Below are 15,617 nucleotides of genomic sequence, written 5' to 3'. Positions count from 1 at the left end.
ATTACAAACCACACAATCAACACTCATGCCCATCCTCTCCTGTGGATGAGAGACTAAAATTGCTCATTTTAAATAAAATTCACCAAAATTAAATAATTATGTTAGTTCATAAAACAATAGTATATCCTCGTACGATAGCTCAAGTGGTAGGAGCTCGGGGACATTTGAGTTGGGTAGAGGAGGTTCAGGGATTGATTCCTGACGGGTGCAATTTATCTTTTCGATGTACCAAATCTCCATTTGTTTGTTTTGTGTGTACTAGTATTCTTCAATTTTCCATATATAGTGACATGTCAGTTTTTATATATTTTTTTGAAACTAGTTTTTATACTTTAAACAACTCAAAATAATATGTACCAAAAAAACAACTCAAAATAATATATTACTCCAACTAACAAGTCCCAAATTCTTAAATGCATCACATAATTTACCTCACACTTTATATTTTATTATTTAGCTCTATTTTATTAAGTAATACTAATATACGGATCACTCAATATTTTGGTGTTCAAGAACCAGCAAAAAAAATTGTGTTGGTTCTTGAACACCAAAATTATTTTATATCGTAAAAAACTGCCACAAATCTATATACATATGTAAAGGAGGTTTGAGTTTAGTTGCACTCCTTTACATTAAATGATAAAAAATTCATTTAATTTATATTAATACCTTAAATAATAAATTAAAAAAATTAAAATTTTCTAAGTCATAATCTATTCAACTACCTACTAAAATGTAAAAGTCACTTTAAACCTTTTGTATTAACATTTTCCTTTGTATTATTAAATTAAAATATTGAAATTGAATAAAATTGCCTAAGTCATTTTCTATTAAACTACATACTAAAATGTATAACTCAATTAAAATTTTGTTATAAATACATCAAAAAATAAAAAAATCCTTGCATTATATACATTAAACTAAAAATCGATTAACAAAATTTTCAAATCAATAAGTTATTCAACTAACAACTAATTTTCATAATTATTGTATAAGGTAGAACAATACATGACAAAAGGGTCCAAGACATAACCTTTAGTTCTCAAAAAAAGAGTGAAACAAGACAGTCTAATAAAAAAAAATTACACTGGTGTTTATCAACCAAAAAGTTACATTAATAAAAGTACGCATAATTTACATGTGAACAATTTTATTTATATAATAATAAAAATTAATTTATGTAAATAAATATCTTAATAAAACATATGGAGCTAAAATATATTTGTGGATGGTTTATTCCCCTTAAACAATGTCTACTTGAACCATTGTATTAAATACAACAATTGAAATGAAGATCCCATTCACCTCCTTGAAAAACAATTAAACTCATGACATTTCATTTTTCATAGTACGTAGTCACTATCCTTCATGATAAACAATTAGCTAGAAGATACTTTAAGTCCTCTCCAGTCTCTATCCTCTGCATGCTCTCAGGAATCACTCTCTCACTCCTATATAAATCCATCATTTGCAACATTCAAAAACAAGACCACAAAGCTGGTTTTGGAAGCAAATTAAAGGAAGCAGAAGAAGCCGGAAAATCAAAAGGGTTTGTGTTGCAAATAATGGGTGGGGATCAGAACGCTGTTTCCATGGTTAGAAAGAAGAAGAAGGAGAAGAGTGCAAATGTAAAGATAAGGGAAAAATTCAGGGACTAGTTCATAAAAACAAAATTCTGAAACCCTAGTCTTCACGCACAGACGCACGGCTTCACCTCTGTTCTGTTCACCCATTGCTCCCTCCACCAAACCACCAAGCAGAAGCAGGTAAAACTTGTTAATCTCTGTGAATCTGATTGTGCTGGAACTGTATTTTTGTGAATATCTCTGTGATTGTGAATATAATATCTCTGGTAATTGATAATTGATTTTGGGATTGATCAAATTAGGGCTACATGTTTCTATTGATTATTGAATCTATTCTGAATTTGATGAATTCATGTGAGTCATCCTTTTTCTAGTATTAGCAGCATAGGCATTATTAAGCTTTGATCACTCTTCTGTGTTTAGAGATTAGACTCAGTGAATCCGCTAAAAGGTATTTTCTTGCGTAGTTCACGTGTGGTGGATTTGCGGTTCTAAAGTTTGCTCAGGCTTCACAAAAATCAAAAGGGTTTCTGTTGCAAATAATGGGTGGGGATCAGAATGCTGTTTCCATGGTTAGAAAGAAGAAGAAGGCGAAGAGTGGCTCTGTCATGTGCATTTTCATGCATGCCGATGGCCTAGACTGGTTTCTCATGCTTTTGGGTTTGTTTGGGGCCATTGGAGATGGTATAGGCACCCCTCTTGTGTTGTTTATCAGTAGCAAAATCATGAATAGTATTGGCGATTCTTCCACCAGCACAAACAACACTTTCGTCCATAACATCAATGAGGTTCTGTCTTCTCACTTCATCAACAATCACTAAATTTATGTTTGTATCAGTTTCTCTTTTTTTTAAGTTAATTTTGACATGCAGAAGCTAGTTACTAAAGCTTCTCACCAGAATTGATTTTGACTTCAGAATCATTTATTGAATGATATCCAAACGTGGAATTGTTGGTTCTGCGTTCACTACGCTCAAGTTTTGCACTTCTGAAGTTCAAATTCCGGAAGCTATATTCACCTCTGGAAGTGATTTTTTTTTTCATTTTGGAAGTTCAAGTTCCGGAAATGTATTTATTATACTTCTCGAAATTTAACTTCCGGAAATGAATATAACTTCGGGTCTTAAAGTGCAAAACTTGACCGCGGTGACTAGAGGAAGCTAGGAGTGAAGGATCCAACGACTGCAATGAATCCAGATGCCCAAACATGTATTAGCTAGCTTATTTGGTTTGCTTGTGATGCAGAATGCAGTGAATTTGTGTTATTTGGCTTGTGGTTCTTTTGTTGCTTGCTTCCTTGGTGAGTTTCAGTTTTGCTATGATTATGCTTCTCTTTCATCTGTATGATCCATGAGTATATATAAATTAACACCTTTACTTTGGTTGATCACTTCAGAGGGTTATTGTTGGACAAGAACAGGTGAAAGACAAGCTGCAAGAATGAGAGCCAGATATTTGAAAGCAATTCTCAGACAAGAAGTAGCATACTTTGATTTGCATGTCACAAGCACATCAGAGGTCATCACCAGCGTCTCTAATGACAGCCTTGTAATTCAAGATGCTCTTAGTGAAAAGGTGAACTTTTTTTTAAGAATATTTCTTTTCCATGTCTAGATAAATAAGAAAAGAAATAAGAGAAATAAATGAGATGATATATGATGTGATAGAAAATCCAGAGAAATATAAGAAAAAAAAAAGAAAGAAAATGAGATGAGAGAAAATAAAGTGTGAATGAATCATTATTCTTTTTCGAAATTAGATTTACTGTGGTCGCCTCGCCGTTCATGTAGTCAAATTTTGTATTTCTGAATTTTCGGAAGTTATATTCACTTCCAGAAAAGTTCAACTTTCGAAAGTGAAAGTAACTTCTCTAAATTAAACTTTTAGAAGTGCAAAACTTGACTCCAATAACTGGGGATTGATTGCAGTGAATCAATTTTGAATTTTAATCATTATGTTGTGGCACTAAGCCACTAACAGAGTGAATTTCTTCCAATTTGAAAACTACACAGGTCCCAAATTTTTTGATGAATGCGTCTATGTTTATTGGGAGCTACATAGCAGCTTTTGCATTACTATGGAGATTGGCAATTGTGGGGTTCCCTTTTACTGTTCTTCTTGTGATCCCTGGTTTGATGTATGGGAGGACCTTGATGAGTTTGTCTAGAAAGATTAGTATAGAGTATAACCATGCCGGTACAATAGCAGAACAAGCAATATCTTCCATCAGAACCGTTTATTCCTTTGCAGGGGAAAGCAAGACCATTAATGCTTTCTCTGAAGCTCTACAAGGCTCTGTGAAATTGGGGCTGAAACAAGGCCTAGCTAAAGGCTTAGCCATAGGAAGCAATGGCCTTGTCTTTGCTATTTGGTCCTTCATGTCCTATTATGGTAGCAGAATGGTCATGTACCATGGCGCTAATGGAGGGACTGTGTATGTAGTTGGAGCCTCCATAGCACGTGGTGGATTGTAATTACACATACCCTTTATCTCATAATTTTAAATTCATGCAATTGAACCTCAAAAGATTCAAACTTTGTGGTTCTTTTCGGTATTGTGTGACAGGTCTTTAGGTTCTGGTTTATCCAATGTGAAGTACTTCTCAGAAGCGAAAACCGCTGCAGAGCGCATAATGGAAGTAATAAACAGGGTTCCCAAGATTGACTCTGACAACATGGCTGGGGAGATTCTGGAAAATGTTTCAGGGGAAGTGGAATTTGATCATGTTGAGTTTGTGTACCCTTCAAGGCCAGAGAGTGTGATTCTCAATGGCATGTGTTTGAAGGTTCGCTTGTATTTTTTATTTAATTCTCTAATTTTTTCCCTCACCACGAGGATTTCAATCAGCTTTCACGCACCTTGACTAATCTCGCTTGTGGTGAGTGGCTGACGCTGGCCAAACATTATTTTGACAACGCCGGGAATCGATCCTAGGAGATCCAGTTCAACCCTAAATTGTGTTAGTAGCAGCCTTATTATACCACTAAGCCAAGAAGCTCGGTTACTTAATACTCTATTTTGGTCGTGTAGATTGGCATTAATCAATTAATTATAATAAATTATGTTGTAATTATTAATATCAATTATGTGAATTGTTAATTTAATTATAATATATGTATTATATGCTTTATCTTTTCCCATACAATTTAAAATGCTTATGGGGAAACAATTTATTCAACAGGTTCCAGCAGGGAAGACAGTGGCCTTGGTGGGAGGGAGTGGTTCAGGGAAATCAACAGTGATATCACTTTTGCAGAGGTTTTATGATCCTGTTGGGGGAGAGATAAGGCTTGATGGGGTGGCAATTCACAAGTTGCAGTTGAAGTGGTTAAGGTCTCAGATGGGTCTTGTGAGCCAAGAGCCTGCTCTGTTTGCAACTAGCATTAAGGAAAATATACTGTTTGGGAGAGAGGATGCAACAGAGGAAGAGGTTGTTGAAGCTGCCAAAGCCTCCAATGCTCATAATTTCATTTCACAGTTGCCACTTGGATATGATACTCAGGTCAGTACTCATTTCAGTGCTGCTACTGTCAATTGCCACTAATATCTGTTCAATCCACTTTTTTATTACACTTATTCCTACATGATCTCACTTCGATGGTTGAAAATGATTAGAGAAAAACAAAATTCTCTTTTTTTCCTACCATTCAGGGTGAATGGAACATTTTTAACATTTTTTACCCAATATGACAAAATCATGCTTAGTGATTCGGCTACATCAATATCAATATGCATGATTGCATGTTATTGATGATAACAGAAAAGTTGAGTATCAGTGAAAATTCAACCTTTTCCAAAACAACATAAACAAAGTTGAGTATCACTCATTTTTCTCTCTTTCCTTTCTATTTATCTAAAGTTGAAGTGGAAAAAAAATGTTAACACAACATTATTCTCAAACATTGACTTGCCGTAAATTATTATAACACCTAAGAATTCCACCCTTTTGACTCGCTCCCGGACCCTAACTAAATCATATATAGCCATGAATTTATCCTATATATAGAACATGCTTTCATATTCAATGGTCGTATAAATTAAAAATTTTTAATCGCTAACTTAAGTGCATCGAGCTTAGAAATAATCATTACGTATTAGTGAATATAATATTTAGTTAAAAATTAATGATGTGTTAATAATTTGTTGCTTACCGTACTTAAATTAATAGCAATGCTAGATAAAAAATGTACATGTGGTTTATTGTGGGACATATTTATTTGTGTTGGAAAAAAGTGGAGAGGTAACCAATCAAAAGTAGAGATGAAAATTTGATTCGTAACCTCCACCATTTCCGTTAAATTAAACATACTAAAGTTACGTTCAAAAAAAAAAATACTAAAGTTTATACAAGAATAACCAACAAAAACCAGCAAATTTTGGATCAAAATCTTGTGTTTAAGTGATATTTCAACGGTGATTCCCGATATCCATTGAAAATGAATGTTGTATCCCTTTAATTTGATGTGTCGTAAGTAAATTCTTTTAACTTACAATTTAGTCTTATATATCTAAAGCTAATTGACACGACTAAATTGTGTCATCCATTTAAACAATACACTGAAAGGCAACAAATCCGAATATATTTTTAAGGTTACCAAAACAACGTCATATTTTAATTTCCTATCCCATAAATAGAATTTTGAACAAAGTTTGGGAACATCAAATTTCAATCTGTAAAATTAACATATGATTAACTATTTAGCATATTGATAAAGGTTGAAGTAGTGTTGGTTAAGCTTCAAAAAAAAAGAAGTAGTGTTGGTTCTATGGATGAAAAAGACTTTTGTTGAGCTAAAAGTCTAAAACCACCTTGGGGGTAGGTACATCTTACAATGGCTTGATTTTGAATTTTGACCAGAAGATATTCTTGGGGCATATCAAGATACAAGAACAAAAATTTCAATTAAATAGCTTATCTAACCATCATCTATAGATAGTTCCATGATTATACTACTGATTTAACTGATTTCAAATTATGTTAAGAAAACTCTTATTGATTAGTATTATTGTCGAATAAACTCTTAACTCTCTTTTTTAATTTTGTTTGACTAGGTTGGGGAGAGAGGAGTCCAAATGTCTGGTGGACAAAAGCAAAGAATAGCCATCGCACGTGCAATAATAAAGAGACCAAGAATCCTCTTGCTTGATGAAGCAACAAGCGCACTGGACTTCGAGTCTGAACGAGCTGTGCAAGAAGCTCTTGACAAGGCTGTAGTCGGCCGCACCACCATCATCATCGCCCACCGCCTCTCCACCATCCGAAACGCCGACCTCATTGTCGTCGTCCAAAACGGAAAAGTCATGGAAACCGGCTCCCACGACACCCTCATCCAAAACGACACCGGCCTCTACACCTCCCTCATCCGCCTCCAACAAACAGAAAATACCACAACAAACCAAAATGACTTCCTCCTAAGTCGAGACAACATCATTCACAACACGAGCAGTCGTCGACTCTCCCTCGTGAGTCGTTCTAGCTCTTTCACTTCATCAATGCCATGTGCTGAAGATGATCATGTTGTTGTTGACGACGAGGTTGTTAATGTTGTGGACAAGAAAGCGCTGCCTATTCCTTCGTTTCGAAGGCTGCTTGCGATGAACGTGCCGGAGTGGAAGCAAGCGTGTTTGGGGTGTTTAAATGCGGTGTTGTTCGGCGCGGTGCAGCCTGTGTATGCGTTTGCGTTGGGGTCGGTGATATCAGTTTATTTTCTGGAGGACCATGATGAGATGAAGAGGAAGATTAGGATTTATGCGTTTTGCTTTTTGGGGCTGGCTGTGTTCTCCTTGATTGTGAATGTGCTCCAGCATTATAGCTTTGCTTACATGGGAGAGTACTTGACTAAGAGGATCAGAGAAAGAATGCTCTCCAAGATTCTGACCTTTGAGGTTGGGTGGTTTGATGAGGATGAGAATTCAACCGGTGCTATTTGCTCTAGACTTGCCAAAGAAGCTAATGTGGTATGTTTTTCATTTCAACCTTTATTGTCGAATATACAAAAATCTCAAACATCCAACAGACATACAACAATTGTTGTTGTTAACTGCCGCAAGTATTTACAGGGGTTAAAAACTGTCGTTAAAATGTGTTTGTATGATGTGGGAGATTTATGTCTATATATCACTACTTTATTAATTTCTTATCATTACAATGATTTTTTTTGTCACTTTTGAGTTTAGTGTTACAATTTTCCATTTGTCAATTCAGCTTGCAACCCTCGAGTTAACTCGACTCGTCGATGAGTTGGATTAGTCAAAATTTAATTCATGCAGATTTCGGGTTAGACTAACTCTGCTCATCCATCCCACGGGTCAAATGAGTTTCCATCGGGTTGAGCATGGCTGACTTGCGAGCCAAACTCTTCTTATTTTTAAATTTTTGATAGAATGTTTCAATCATATTATGATCTTGAAGTGTTGAATTTTCTCGATACATTATTTAAATTTGTTATGCAAAAAGGACTCGTGTACACCATTATTTAAACTCTGCATTTTGTGGTGATTTTTAACTGCCACAAACTGCAGGTGTAAGGTGATATACACAAATCAAAACTCGTTATTACAACCGCTTCAATAAAAAAAATTCTATTTTTTAGATTTTTTACTTTATTTTTCTAAAGACTTGCTAGTGATCCCGCTAACTAGCTGTGGGTCTAGTCGGGTTGATCTTTTAACATCTCTTATACTTTTTTTTCATATTAATGCAGGTAAGGTCTTTGGTGGGAGACAGAATGGCTCTAGTGGTACAAACAATCTCAGCAGTGATAATAGCATTCACCATGGGCCTGGTAATTGCATGGAGGCTCGCCATCGTCATGATCGTGGTTCAGCCCATCATCATAGCCTGCTTCTACACAAGACGCGTCCTTCTCAAAAGCATGTCCAGCAAGGCCATCAAGGCCGAAGGAGAAAGTAGCAAGATTGCCGCGGAAGCCGTTTCCAACCTCCGAACCATCACTGCTTTCTCCTCCCAAGACAGGATCCTCAAAATGCTCGAAAAAGCCCAAGAAGGCCCGAGGCGCGAGAGCATCAGGCAGTCATGGTTTGCAGGCTTTGGGCTTGCATTCTCCGAAAGCCTGACCTTTTTCACTTGGGCTTTGGATTTTTGGTATGGTAGCAAGCTCATTTCCCAAGGGTATATAAAAGCAAAAGCACTTTTTGAGACTTTTATGATCTTGTTGAGCACAGGAAGGATGATTGCTGATGCTGGTAGCATGACCAATGACCTTGCCAAAGGTTCAGATGCTGTGGGTTCTGTTTTTGCAATCCTTGACAGGTGCACCAAGATTGAGCCTGATGAGAAAGATGGGTACGAGCCTGAGAAAATAACAGGGAAGATTGAACTTCATGATGTACATTTTGCATACCCAGCAAGACCTGATGTGATGATCTTCCAAGGCTTCTCAATCAAAATTAGTCCAGGGAAGTCAACTGCATTGGTAGGGCAAAGTGGGTCTGGGAAATCAACAATCATAGGGTTGATAGAGAGATTCTATGATCCTTTCAAAGGGAGAGTGACCATAGATGATAAAGACATTAAATCATACAATTTAAGGGCATTAAGGATGCACATTGCACTTGTGAGCCAAGAGCCAACACTGTTTGGTGGGACTATTAGAGAGAACATTGCATATGGATCATCAGCATCTGATAAGGTTGGTGAGAGTGAGATCATAGAGGCAGCTAAAGAAGCCAATGCTCATGATTTCATAGCAAGTTTGAAAGAGGGTTATGACACATTGTGTGGGGATAGAGGAGTTCAACTTTCTGGGGGTCAGAAGCAGAGGGTTGCAATAGCTAGAGCTATATTGAAGAACCCTGAGGTGTTGCTTTTGGATGAAGCAACTAGTGCTCTTGATAGCCAGTCAGAGAAACTGGTGCAGGATGCTTTGGAGAGAGTCATGGTGGGGAGGACTAGTGTGGTGGTGGCTCACAGGTTGAGCACCATTCAGAACTGTGATCTGATTGCTGTGTTGGATAAGGGGAGGGTGGTGGAGAAAGGGTCCCATTCAAACTTGTTGGCAAAGGGACCAAGTGGTGCTTATTACTCTTTGGTGAGTCTGCAGAGAAGACCAAGCAATTACACTGTTGCTGCTGACTCTGCAGGTGAAATCAACTAACCAAACAAAACCAAGTTGCCATATCTGTTTGAGATTACTATAAGGCCTCTTTTTGAAATTTGAGGAGATAGCAACAAAGAAGAATGATGGGGATGCTGTGATGATATGTGAAAAAGCAGAATTTTCCATAGCATAATTATCTAAGTTGGGGGTGTCCCCAAAATAGCATAATTAATTCCCATATTATATGCTTATACTGTATAATAATTGAATCTTCCTTGACTAAGTCATCATTTTTTTTAAAAGTTAAAATCTTGGCTCTGCCCTTGAAACTAAGGGAAGCTGGGGTGATGACACTTTCAGGTTATGTTCTATTTCTTTCTTTCTTTTTTAAATTTGAGTTAATGGCTAACACCATTAATGCTTCAATGTACATTATAATAATCACGTATTGGTGGATGTATACCAACATGAAGTAGAATGCTTCTTAACAACTTGGTGTAAATTTTCTTTCTGCTCTAAGGTGATATGATTTCCAAATTGGTAATTTTCCATTTGAAGATGATTATAAGAGATCTTCTATATTCGACAATCAATACATCAACTGCTAAGTCTACTGAATTAGGTCTCGTTTCAAAAAACTTATTTGAGTTTATCTGTAATATACATAAGGCCTATGAATTCTATAAACTATGAAATTTTTATGTTCTGTTGTAGTGTTCAACTGTTCCTTCACCCAACCAACCACTAGAGAATTAGAAGCACAAAACATCAAAGCATTGAGGATAGTTGAAACCTCATCCTCATAAGCCCAACAAATTCATTGCTAGGAGGTTGATTGAGGGGTTATTGAATGATCGATTCATTTGATTGAATGACCACTGTAAAGTTATGTACTCTTAGTTACCTAGAGTATAATTACAGATATGGGTTAATTAAGGCAAAGTGCACTTCCATTTCGTTTGTGAATAGACTCCATATATCCTTCTATCTCTAACTTTTCCAGACACTTGTTTTGTCTATAGTTTTTCTACTTTTTCAAAGAAAATAACATTGTGATTGGAAAAGTAATCAGAAGGCACTGAGGACATTCTAGTCTCTCTATCTTTATAATGAAGCACTCAACTCAGGTAAAACTAAGAAAGAGTTCAATAGTAGATAGACAATTAGGTATTATCAGTCAATGACATTCTTATTGCAACAACCACTTCCTACAGAAGCAAGTTTTGTCATGCTTAGGCCATGGCTAGCTCCAAAACTAAATATCTGTTATTCATACTTTGGTATTGAATTATTGGACATTGTGTCCCTCAAATGGTTTCAATGATTCATGAACTATCATGAATGGAGTAGTTGAAGTGAACTGTCTAAGTGCAAGGTGTGTGGTTCAGTTGTTGTGTGAAGATGTAGGGAAGCCATGCTGTCTGAGGTTAATGCTATGGAGCAGAACACCAAGATCCTAACTGATTTACCTTTGGGAAAAGTCTCCATTGGGTGAAAATTGGTCTAAAAAATCAAACGCAAACCAGATGACTTAATAGAAAGGTAAAAAGCTAAATTGCTTGTAAAGAGAAATACCAAAAGTGAGAGCATTGATTGCTTTGATACATTTTGCCTAGTAGCCAAATTTATTAGTCAGATTGTTAATGGCCAGACAGAGCATCTTCTCATAGTTGGTTTTTGAAACAGTTAGATGTTAATGATGCATTAATGCATGGTTGATCTGAACTCAATGAAGAAGTATACATCCTATTTGGAGTTGCCACCTGGCTTTTCCTCAAACCTCACTCTTTTTTTGGTGTTCAGATAAAAACACACAAACCAAAAGTGACTTACATTGGGTGTTAATGAGATAAGTGAATTCAGAATAAAACATGTTCACTCGATCTAATACGTACATCCATCTAAATACATGAAGTAAAAAACTTTTAAAGTCGTCCAAAAAGCTCCAAGAAATCTAAATTTGAAACTAAATAACCTCATAATTCATTCAATACCCGAAGAGGTTGCACAACGGCACTTACAACAGATCATCATACATATTGAATGAAGAAAATTGGGTCATAAGCCCAAACTAACTTACAAAGATAGTTCATTAACACTTAAGCATCAAAGTTCAATTCCAGCCATCAGGGACTCCAAACCCTAGCCATCCAGGGTAGCAGGACAGTTGCAGTGGCGGAGGGGGTCGGCGGCTGCTCCAAAGTTGAATTCCAAATCACTGCTTGCCAGATCGAAAAAGCGACTTTAATTAAAAAACCGAATTCAAATATCCTATCGGACTTATTCAACCTTAATTAAAAAAGGTGAAAGTGAAACTACAAGTTAAATTTGAGATTTATCCTCAGACTTAGACTTTGCCATCCCAGCACAGAGTTTAAGATCTAGGAGGCATACACGATTATAACAACTCGGCCGCTCAATAATTTCTTCAAATTCTTGTTCGGTTAGATCAGCAAAAAACGCATAACTGCGACCATTTGAGGGGAGGGTATCAACAAGATTTTGCTTGAACAAATTGAACCTGATTTCTTCCTCCTTTTGGCTAGGGTATTCTTTTCGATACACATTGCGCTAGATTTTGAAAGCTTCTTCTGGGGTTAAATCCATGGCAGCAGCTTCAACAAGTACAAGAGAGATTGGAGCGGTATTTTCTGGCATTGGAGCTTTGAGTTCTTTGCATGCTTTGAGTTCTTTGCGGGATATAGACGAATAACAATTCGACCAGCGAATTAATTTTCTGAATGCATCAAATTCATCTTCGGTTCGATCAGCAAGACGACGAAAATTCAGAGGACGAGTTGAGCGGAGGGTGATCCTACCACGAGATTGCTTCTTTTCTGTTGAGGGGATGGTGGTCCTATCAAGAGATTGCTTGAACATATTGAACTTGAAATCTTTGGTCTCTTTGTCAGGGTATACTTTTCCATATATATCGCACCAGATTTCGAAAGCTTCCTCTTCTGACATTGGAATGGAATCAGTGTTGTCTTCTTCTTCAGGTTTCAACTTCTTTACCGCTGGAGAAAAATTATCCAACTCATTCTCATTGGAGTCGCGAGGTCTCGTCATCTTCATCAGATGGCTGTTGCAGCAGGTAGGGTTGAGAGAGGAGAGGAAGAATGGAACGGAATTACGTACGTAAACTAATATTGTTAAGAACGTATGTACGTGGGGATAATAATTTGGCTCAATCTTTCACGTCAAGAAAATAAATTTGGCCTAAACCTTTCATTCGATTAATTGTTGGCCAAGCAACATATATGGGTAGGGAAGAAAGTAGGTCAGCCGCCTACAGGGATCTATGACCCAAGCTAGCTCAAATTACTAAATAGATAAGGTCAAGGCTTTTTTAAAAGCTTATTTAATTAAAAAGGTCAGGCTTGAGCCACAAAAAAAAAGTCTTACAAACCCAAGAGGCCAGCCTATTTAAATAAATATATATTTATTTTATTATTTTCATTATGTTTTTATGATAATATCTTAAAATTATATACCAAAAAAAATATACTTGTGAACTATTTATATGTTTAAATATGTGAGACTATATAATGATTCAAATATATAAACCTCTTTAGAAAATAATATTGGACCATATAATCATATTATTGTATTTTAACTCATTAGTTTACAAGTTTGTAGACATGTTTACCAGTAAAATTTTCGGTCTACTTGAATGTATTACAAAGAATCAAGCTCTTAAATAGGCTAATAGGTCAGACCAAGCTTCCAAATAGATAAGGCTAAGGCCTAAAAAAAAGCTTTTGACAAGCTATTGGCCAGGTTCAGGCCTTGAATATTTTAAGTAGCTAGGTTCGGTCTGTTTAAGCAAAGTCTAGCCTACTTCCACCCTATATATGGTGGTTATTATATTTTTCTTTACCAAGAAGCTCTTGCATACAACTGTATAATTAATGACCGGTATGTATGAATTTTTTTTTGATGGAGAGGCTTACTCAGTTAAAGGTTTCAGAGGATTATTCTCATGAGTGCTAAATGTGGAAATACTTTCGAACCAAATGTATAAAGTTCAATAAATACCTTGAAGAGTCTGGATATTCTAGAGCGGGTGGAAGAGGTAGCCAAATCCAACCCTTTCTTTGTTGAAAATGGCCCACATTCAAGCCTTTGAAGCTGTGGCTAATGAACTTGGGGATCACAATGTTAAGGTGTTGCTTGATAACCATGTCAGCAAGCCAAAATGGTGTTGTAAAGATATGATGATGAGAATGGTTTCTTTCATGACAGGTTTTTTATCCTACCAGCCCAGCACTTTGCCACAAATTCTATAGTATGTAGTGTGTAATTTACATTTACATAATACATAAAGCCAAGTTTCATGCATCTTCAATTTTTCATGGAACAGATTAACATGTTTGTATCAGCTCAAAATCAATTTTGGTACTCCGATGTTTCTCCCAAGAATTGATTTTGCCTCAACTTTGGAAAGATTTCCAAACATGCATTATAACTGTTTGATTGGTCGTGTGAATGAATTTGCTCAAAATAGGTGGTGGTATTGAGTTTGAGGAATGAGTTGCATGGTCAACGCTGAAATGAGGGTGATTGGTACAATAGGTGGTGGCAATGAGTTAGCTTGGTCTGGAGTAGGAAAACTAAAATTGAAAGATGTATGGACTTTGCAACCATTAAACAGGATCTCTGCTAAAAGCATTGAAGGGTTGGACTTCCAAACAGGGTTCCTTACCACTGGTAAAGATGCAGCTCCTTTAATGTTTTATGAATTTGGGTTTGATCAGAAAGGTTCTTCAGAGGCAGACAACAAGTTCTTGACTAGCCTTCAAACCTATCCTGTTAGGGAGGACTTGGATTGGGGCTTGTGGGCATTTCATGGTGGCTATTACCTGACTAGCCTTCAAACCTATCCTGTTAGAGAAGACAGAGCTCATTTGGGGTAATGGATGCCTCTTAGAAGTAACTGAGATACCCAAACTTCACTGAGAAATTTCAACTTCTGCAAAGAATGAATAAAGGTAAGTCTTATTTGTTAGCGGAATCTTCACATCGCTGGATGTGTTGAGTTGGGAGGTGATGAGAAACCACGTCTGTGAAGCATGGGGGGCAGAGGACACAACTGAACTGACATTTTTGGGTCAACTGTTTGACCAAAGGAGCACAGCCCAAAGCACTTTTCACCTCACAAAGGGAAAGATTTGGGCCAACTTAACAACTTTTGGGTCAAAACCCAATTTGCCCATGTACTTGAAGCAGGGAACCAGAACTCATTTCAAAGAGTTACAGACAACTATGTTGTTGACTACAAGTGTGGGCATTGAAGAAAATGGGATTGCTGTGTCTAAATTATATTTCAGCTTTGATTGTGAGATGAAACACAGGTATGCATATAAATTTTTTGGTAGACTGGAACAAGACCATTGTAGTACGAACAAATGAAATGTTGAAGCTTTTCTTGCTAGTTTAGGCCATTTACAACATGGTACAGGAAAGATGCATGACAGTATTTTTGGGTTATTAATTGATCCGGGGGGGACTTTTGCTTTCACCAATTCATCAAGAGGCTGTAGCAGGCATTGAGTATCATGGTGATTTGGAAAATATTAGTTTGGAGGGGTTTTCTTTTGGAAATTTCTATTGCGTGCTATTCCAATTGGTGGTGATCACCAATTCATCCATGGTGATTAGGGGAAAGATACATGAGAGACATGCCAAACACCCTGTCTAACCCTAGAAAGAGAACCACTTCTCTCTCTAAACCTCAATTCCTAACTGAATACAAAGATACCCCTAATGTTCACTAACCACCCTTATTTATAGGCAACATGCCTTATTACTACCTTCTAACTAACTATCTAATATGTGAGTACCTATCACGGCCTCACCTGAATTCTAAGAGTTACTAACTCAAACAAATTCAATTTCATGTATGCAAAAGTTAATTTACAATACACACTAGTTTTTACCACATTTTATGCCATTGATGCAGATCCTACT

General features: G+C 36.6%; 1 protein-coding gene across 2 annotated transcripts; it reads left to right on the top strand.

Annotated features, from left to right (window-relative positions):
* The first annotated feature begins 1,363 nt into the window (after positions 1-1,363).
* Positions 1,364-10,138, top strand: LOC130739300 (ABC transporter B family member 15-like). 2 transcript variants are annotated; one of them, XM_057591557.1, is made up of 9 exons: positions 1,364-1,766; positions 2,054-2,374; positions 2,832-2,886; positions 2,983-3,161; positions 3,599-4,056; positions 4,153-4,372; positions 4,769-5,089; positions 6,640-7,545; positions 8,292-10,138. In XM_057591557.1, exons 2-9 carry the CDS (start codon positions 2,129-2,131, stop codon positions 9,702-9,704), a joined length of 3,798 nt encoding a protein of 1,265 aa, XP_057447540.1. In that variant the 5' UTR covers positions 1,364-1,766; positions 2,054-2,128; the 3' UTR covers positions 9,705-10,138. The 2 variants fall into 2 exon arrangements, with proteins under 2 accessions (XP_057447540.1, XP_057447541.1); XM_057591558.1 differs by lacking the exons at positions 3,599-4,056; positions 4,153-4,372 and having other exon boundaries at positions 1,367-1,766.
* Positions 10,139-15,617: the final 5,479 nt, after the last annotated feature.

The sequence above is a fragment of the Lotus japonicus genome, chromosome 2, assembly GCF_012489685.1.
Source record: "Lotus japonicus ecotype B-129 chromosome 2, LjGifu_v1.2".
Taxonomy (NCBI): Eukaryota; Viridiplantae; Streptophyta; class Magnoliopsida; order Fabales; family Fabaceae; genus Lotus; species Lotus japonicus.
Note: the sequence above shows the minus strand (reverse complement) of the source record. Positions and strands in the feature narration are given on the sequence as shown.

Coding starts and splice junctions, on each gene's coding strand:
- LOC130739300 (XM_057591557.1), top strand. CDS start 2,129: ATGGGTGGGGATCAGAATGCTGTTTCCATGGTTAGAAAGAAGAAGAAG. Junction 3,162..3,598: donor AAGATGCTCTTAGTGAAAAG/GTGAACTTTTTT, acceptor AAAACTACACAG/GTCCCAAATTTTTTGATGAA. Junction 4,057..4,152: donor TCCATAGCACGTGGTGGATT/GTAATTACACAT, acceptor ATTGTGTGACAG/GTCTTTAGGTTCTGGTTTAT.